Raw genomic sequence first — 7,400 nt, 5'->3', positions numbered from 1 at the left:
GAGCACCTGGTGGCGGGGAGCGGGGCTGGTTCGGTAGGTGAGGCTGCCACCTGGTGGCGCCCGCCGGCACCGCACCCTGCCCGCCCGCGGGGCGCGGTGGCAGCAGCCGAGGGGACCTTCGGGGACTCCCCGCCTCCTCCGAGGCTGGGGACAGGCTCCAGTTTGCTTCGTGGCCTTTTCAGACCCGTTTGCAAAGGCGAGAAAGCGTCAGCGCCGCTCGTGTTACTGGAGCTGCTGCAACGGTTTTTAAAAGCCTTTCCTGTAGGATTTATTCTTCCTAAGGCAGCCAAGTGTGCTGAAACTCTGGGAATGCAGAGCAGTTATTCCAGTGCCAAAGCAAAAAAAAAAAAAAAAAAAGAAAAATCAATGGGACTTGTGCTCTTAAGTAATTTGAGAAATCTCCCTTGCCAGCAGCCATATCTCACAAGCCTGCTGCTGCAGCGGGGCATGTCTCTGTAGAGCCCCTTCCTGGGAAGGTCTCCTGGCTGCGATGGGCGTCCTCGCGGCACCACACCGTGTGCACGGACCCCTGCTTGAGGGATAAAATGACAGCAGGTGTTTAATGTTTCATAAATGTTGTTCACTCGGTGGCTGGAGCCAGTCACACGTGCAGTAGCAGGGAAGCCCTCTGGAGTACACTGGTGTGAAAATTCATGCAGTCAGTGCAGGAGCTGCACCAAAGGGATGCCGCTCCTTCCTCATCTGTAGCTCGCAGCAGAGACAGATGATACATCACAGCCCTCAGACTGGAGTCGCACAGATCAATTTATCAATAACTTGCTTGAAATACAGAAATGTGTGACGTCAGGTAGCATAATTTGGGCTAAACCCCAACTAATCTGGCCAAAAGCAAGCTGGTGGAGCAGGTTACTGCTGGGTGTGTCTGTGAGAGAGACGGGCATGGCAGAGGGGCCTGCTCGTGTTAGCACCGAGCTGGTTGTTCAGCTTCCTGCTCAGGAAGCAGTAATTTCTCCCCTTTTCGGTGTCCAGCCAGGGCACTGAAATGGGACGGCAGCGCTCAGGTGGGACCAGGCAGCAGGGGGGCTCTGCAGGTCCCCCCACGTCATGCCTGCCTGAAGGACGGGGCGGCCGGGGCTGCGCTCCCCGCTCTCCTCAGCGCCCGGGCCTGGCGGGGCCGCGCCGCCATCATGCCCTGCTGGGGATGGCGCCAGCCCGCAGCCAGGGGGGCCCGGGCCTGCAGCTGGTTTATGTCAACAGCTTCGGCTCCCACCGCTGCGGCTCCGTCATCCGCTACAGCAGGGCTGGTCGGCAGGCTGGGGCGGGCTGGGATGGGTCCCCTCCTTCCCAGCCAAGCCACGCGGGGGAGGTCGGGGGGCTGAGGGCTGCCCTGGTCCCTGGGGACGAGGCTGACCCTGGGCTGCCCGGCGCTGGCGGCAGGGCTGAGGCTGTCAGCCACCGTCGTGGTAAGTGTTGTCGAGCCCTGGGGACCTCTGAGTGCTGGGGCATGGGGAAGCGCAGGGCCGAGGCCCCACCGTGTCTTCCTCTTCAGGAAGAGGCGGGAAACTGTTTCCCTGTGCTGTGTTGTTTCTGCTGTCCCAGCAGGGTCTTCCCTCTCGATCAGCCTGGGCACACCGAGGGCTGCGCACACGCAGCACAGCTTTTTTTGTTAATGGGGCCCAGTGCAGTCGAACTGGGTATTTGGGCAGGAGGTGGAACGCAGTGTTAAACTTACATTAGTGAAAAATATCTTTACCCCGACTCCTTACACTGTTGAGCTACAGTGTCTCCAGCCCGTAAGGTGAGGTGGCTGTCTGCAGAGCAGCCTTCCCTGTCCCTTCCTGGAATAGCGGTAAGATCAAAAATAAGCTATGTCTAGCAAGGACTGCTGTGTTACACACCAAACTTCTTGGTCTTTCCTGCCTTTTCTTGGGAGATTTCTGCCTAACCAGAGAGCCACCACACTGCTGGCTCCCTCACTGCTGTGGCAGCCCAAGGATGTTTCTTAATTTTCTTTCTTTGTGGCTGGGACTAAAGAAAGTTGGGGTGGGTGTGGGTGCCTTTTTTTTCTTTTTTTAATGTATAAAAGCAAACCAGAAAAGATTAGGCAGCTTTTCATTGTTTGTGATCTATTATGAAATACAGCTCTGCTGCACAAGATGAAATTGAGTGAAAATAGAAAACATGATCTGGCTTCTGGAGAAGAAGCTGGGTGTGAGCTGGCAATGATGGGTGACATTGATAGGGTGGTCCTGATTTTTACTGACTTGTTGCTCTTGAGATGTTTCATATTCTGCTATTTTTTAATGCTTCCTAAAAGCCATTTTTATAAAGATGACAAAGTGAAATGTTACATTAGTCTGTAATCAAAGCAGCAGTTCTGTTAGGTTTTTATCTAATTGATGCCAACCTGCCACCCTTGCTCCTGTGATGTGCTGCCTTGGGTATCTGGTGGTGGGGCTGTGGTGGCCTGGTTTGCCTGAAGCCCCTGTGTTACACAGAAGCCTGTTGTCTTCGTTTTGGTTGTTGTACAGCTTTGAAATGTTTTGTGATGTGAGAGAGATATCAACCTGCCCCATGGTTATAATGGAGAAAATAAGCAAGCTGGTAGCACAATGTGAGAAGATATTCTGTAACCTGCTAGGACCAGAAATAAGTATCCCTCTGGAAGATGAGGTATATTACAACTTCCTCAGATATATACTGAAATGCATGGAATATGCTCTCTGAACTCTCTTCCTAGGTCACCTGCGAGAGGATAAGCCTGACACCTTTGACTTTCCCTTCCCTTCAAGAAATGTTGATAAAGTAATTAAACGAAAGAAACAAAAGGTATATAATGTGGGAGCTGAATTAGCTGCCTTTGCATTTGAGAAAATTGCTTTTTGCTTGTTCTGTATGTCTATGTGAGAGCATGAGGGAGATTAAAAGATCTAATTGGTAGCCTATTACTGAAAACCTTACTTACAGACAAGAAAAATGGTATTATTTTCCCTCTCTGGAGGCTTTAAAATTCTGGCTCTCATTCAATAAAGCACTTAAGTTTGTGTGTACCTTGAAAAATGAGAGTGTGCTATTGACTTAAAGCCTCTACTGAAATGCTTTGCTGGACTGGGGCCAGGGAGCTGCACACCTTGCGGGGTGAAACCTGGCAAGGAAAAGCTCTGCAGCTCCTCTCCCTCAGATGTTTTAAGCAAAGAAATCCCACTGGTTACAAATGAGCAAAGGCAAGAATCAGAGGCATTAACACCGTACTAGTAGTGATGTGAAATTGCTTTCTGTTTCACAAATGTGTATCTGTTCCTGTTCAGTAGTTCAACAAATGCTTGAAATTTTAAAAGGCACATTTATTAAAACAGTAGCTCATTATGAGGTTTTGTAATGTGTGAAGTACAAGTAATCAGCTAGACTATAATATAGTAACGTCACAGATACTTGATTTAAAACCAGCAAAATACTACTGACTTCAGAGGAATAGCTAATAACATACTATAATATCATTCTTCTAGTACATTAAATAGTCTTCAAAAAGAATGAGGAATATGTATTATGCTTTAGCCATAAACATCCATGAGAAAGGAATTATCTTTAGATTTAAGCTAGTTTCACGGATGGGGTCCAGCAGAAGTCATAACGTTAGCGTGTTAACAGCCATTTGTATTTGTAAGGCTGCCTCTCTGAATGCCTTTGTCAACAGCTCCAATTTGAGATTTTCAATGTACAAGTTTGAAATGTGCTCACGATAGCTGGAGTTTTATGCCTTTAAAATAAAGGTCATCAACATCTATAAACCAGACTCCTATGGATTTGAGATGAAAAAGGCAAGGACGTTGCTCTGCTGGAATCTGAGCATGTGGGGGGGGTCTTCATTAAGCTGCTGCTGTTTGGAGATTAGATGAGAAAGATTTTACTCCTGGGATTTTACTCCTGGAAAAATGAGCAATCTTGTACTATTTTCTTCCCCTCAATTATTCTCTCTCTCTTTTTTTTTTTTTTTTTGTTTGCCAATTTTGGTTGACTTTGAGGAGAGTTTAATGGCTCTACAAAAGTTTTCATATGCTTTTCTTATGTAGAAGAGCACTTCACAAGTCCTGGGTAAGTAACAGTTCGAAGTATAAAAGGAGGAGGATATCTCATGTGGAAAATGATGTAGTAATTAATGTGGTTTTGATTTTGAAATAGAAGTGATTCTTCCAGTATATACCACATATATATCCTTTCTCCACATCTTCCCTCCCTAGTCTTCAATAAGAAAACAGTTGGACTTTGTAGTCATGCTGGAGGATTCAAAGCCCCACAGGAGATATTTTAACACAAGCTTTTTATATGATTCATTGAGAAAGTTCAATTTTATCTTTCAGTCCAAAGTCTGGTCTAAGGTCTGGAAAGTAATTTCAAAAATGGTTGAAGAAAATGAGAAGTTCAGAAGTCGGCTCTCGACTTGCAGTCGACGTAATGGAAAAGGTAGGTAATGAGCTGATAATGTTTTCTTTCACTAGAAAAACCAAATCATCAGTGCAAGTGCTCTGACTGAAGCTGCTCAGGTTTAAGGTCCCTTCAGCTGTTTGTTTTGGGTGATAGGTTTTAAATTCACAAATTATGGAATAAATTGCATACTTTAGACACTTCTAGTCATATTTGAAAACCCCTGGTGCTTCACTGAGGGTCTTACATGTATTAATTTGGAGGAAAGATGGCAAGAAGTGTTTGCTGCAGTCTAACATTAGCAACATGAACGTATAATATCTACAAGTTTTTCTGAACATGTGAAATATGTAATTACACTAATATTCACAGACTGGACTAAGGCAGCACTTGTATGAAAACTAATACTTTTTTTTTTTTTCTCATGGGAAAAGAGCAGTTGGTTTCATACAGACAATAAATAAATTAGATACTCCCCAAAGGTAGCTGCAACACCATTTAACATAACCATCAAGCATCTTCTCACACTGTGCCCTGAATGCAGCTATTTAATTACTGGAAAATGACTTGGGAATTAAAACTGGTGCTTTGCATTCAGACAACTTCAATTAGAGACATTGTAGTTGCTGCACAATTGAAGATGATACAGTGTATGCTTGCAAATGTAATTGGAATTTCTGGCTTGACAGCCTAATGAGATTTTAGGGAAAAGAATATACTAAACCACCAAGAGCTACCAGACAAGTAAAAAAATGGCACATTCATCTGCAGGGCTCCTGCTTTGCTTACATTCATGTTGATGGAAGTTTTCCACAGGTAGACATTCTAGGGTGTGCACCAAAATGGCCATTGGTACCAGTATCTTGTTGTTGCAAGTCCATGTATGTTGCATACTGGTTAGATTTCCACATCCTTGACAAGAAAATGCGCCCTCAATAACTTTCTTCATGAGAAGTCTGGTTCAAAACAGAAATCTGGCTATCCCAATGGATGTCCCTGTCACTTACCATGGATGTTATTGGAATAGTTGAAGAAAGTCCACAAGATGCAGCAAAAACATATTCCACAATTATTCTGCAAATATTCTGCATTATGCGGAAAAGCACTTTTTCTGTTTGCTTTAAAACCAATTCCTAACTGGTATTCCTAATCCTGGTATTATGAAATGTTGAGTATTCATTATGTGCTATTCATATTCTTGATACCAATTAAGATTCCATTGGCCTCTGTCATATTTCTATGCTGAGATGTTCCAGTCTACTAAATCTCTCCTCAGATGGAAACCGTTTCCTAGCTCTGATAATCCTCATTCTCTTATCTTTGCCATCAATTAAAATGCTGTCTGCTTCTCTATATGGTGCACAGTTCATCCACATTATTGCTCGTTTGTTTGCAGTAATGAGAAGGTCATTAGTTGCAACTGTAGCACTATATCTGACTCATGCCTGTATAAATGAGTACCTGTGAATTCTGCAGTACCCTAGAATTCTGCAGGGTTGAGCATGAGGACCCTTCCTCCTGAACTCCTTTGTTCCTGCCAGCCAGGAGAGGTTGGGTGGAGGGGCTGTGTGTCTTTCAGATCTGTGATGGCTTTAGGGCTTTTGCTGCTCTGTACTGCTGCTGCACTGTAACACTCTGCTTCTCTGCCTCATCTAAAGGTTTTGGTCTAGCAAAAACAAAGTCTTCCAGGATTTTTCTTTGCTCTCAAGAAAAAGGAGAACAAGAGGCAAGGAAAAAGGAGCAAAATTATCTAATAAGTGATTGCCTTAAAAATTTCAACTTATTAAAAAAACCCAACACAACAAAGCCCCAAATTCTCCAGATCTCCTAGGTGGATTTACCATCTTAACAAAATGGCTGCAAGTCTGCTTTTCTGTGTGTTATGGGTATAAAATGTGCTGTTTGTCGAGCTTGTATTCATGGACAGGGCCCATTCCCCTTTCAGATACCCATTTCTTTTATTTTCATTATCTGGAGAGAGAACACCATCTTTATACATAATTTCCAGTGCCTTAAAAAATCCACCCAGTCACTCAAGTCACCCTCTTCCCCTCCCTGACATTATTTTATCCTTATTTGTAATTGTACCTCATTTTTCAGAGGCCTTAATTGAGAATCTACTGTTAAGCTCCATTTAAGTGAAATTCTAATACCTTCTTTTTAATTAGCAGATATTACACAGCATCAAGTCAAGGAGATGAGTCTCCTATTGATCTGAGTTTTCATTAAACAAGAAGCAAATGGAATAGTTCTAACAGACATTTAGATATGGATTAACAAATCTGAATAAATTGGGTCAAATTTTATTTTTTTTTAAACTAGATTTATAGAGCTAAAAATTAACACTGCATTTTATTGCCTCTATAAATAGTTTTTTTGAGGAAGAAAAATCTACTTGAATTCTAATGCTACCTATTTAATTGTTGAAATATTGCAAGATTAGATTTGGTGTGACTGAAAATGATGCTGTTCCTCCACATACTGTTCTCCCACAGGCAATAATATGAATGGAAGTTCAAAGAATGCAGCATCCTACCTGGACAGGGTATGTATGTAGTTCATTCATTGCCAAGCAAGCTTAGATGCCAACAACAAAAAATCACATTAAAAAGACACGCTGATATTTTTTAATGTTATTAATAAGTACTGAGTGTGTACTTCAGTATTACTGACATTGGGCTCAAATGTTTGGGGTTTTTTCAGTTGTGTTTGGGAAGCACAGTAGCTCTGTCCTCAGCAGGAAGTGCTGTGGGCATTTCCAAGACTGGGAGGTGGATTTTGCCTTTTTATTGAGCTAAATCCTTCTGAGATGTAAAAATCGGAAGAATTTGAATAGTCTTTATTTATCACACTTTATATCTGACTTTCTTATATTAAAGGCAATGCATCACTTACCTTCTTTAATCTTTTTTTTAATTTATTTTTTTCGTTAGAAGAGTCCACCTTTGGCTGGGTATAGCAAGAAAAAGAAAGTTTCATTCCGAAAGGAAATATAAAAGTAGAGAAAGTTTTTATTT

At 43.0% G+C, this 7,400-nt stretch overlaps 1 protein-coding gene across 1 annotated transcript; it reads left to right on the top strand.

Annotated features, from left to right (window-relative positions):
• The first annotated feature begins 1,162 nt into the window (after positions 1-1,162).
• On the top strand, positions 1,163-7,013 carry C13H5orf47 (chromosome 13 C5orf47 homolog). Its single transcript, XM_051631558.1, has 4 exons — positions 1,163-1,424; positions 2,702-2,790; positions 4,320-4,422; positions 6,879-7,013. Exons 1-4 carry the CDS (start codon positions 1,163-1,165, stop codon positions 6,938-6,940), a joined length of 516 nt encoding a protein of 171 aa, XP_051487518.1. The 3' UTR covers positions 6,941-7,013.
• Positions 7,014-7,400: the final 387 nt, after the last annotated feature.

This window comes from Apus apus, chromosome 13, assembly GCF_020740795.1.
Source record: "Apus apus isolate bApuApu2 chromosome 13, bApuApu2.pri.cur, whole genome shotgun sequence".
NCBI classification, from domain to species: Eukaryota; Metazoa; Chordata; class Aves; order Apodiformes; family Apodidae; genus Apus; species Apus apus.
Note: the sequence above shows the minus strand (reverse complement) of the source record. Positions and strands in the feature narration are given on the sequence as shown.

Excerpts from the sequence above, each read along its gene's own strand:
- C13H5orf47 (XM_051631558.1), top strand. The coding sequence starts at position 1,163 with ATGGCGCCAGCCCGCAGCCAGGGGGGCCCGGGCCTGCAGCTGGTTTAT. Across the intron at positions 2,791-4,319 it reads TTAAACGAAAGAAACAAAAG|TCCAAAGTCTGGTCTAAGGT; the intron begins GTATATAATGTG and ends TTTATCTTTCAG. Across the intron at positions 4,423-6,878 it reads CAGTCGACGTAATGGAAAAG|GCAATAATATGAATGGAAGT; the intron begins GTAGGTAATGAG and ends GTTCTCCCACAG.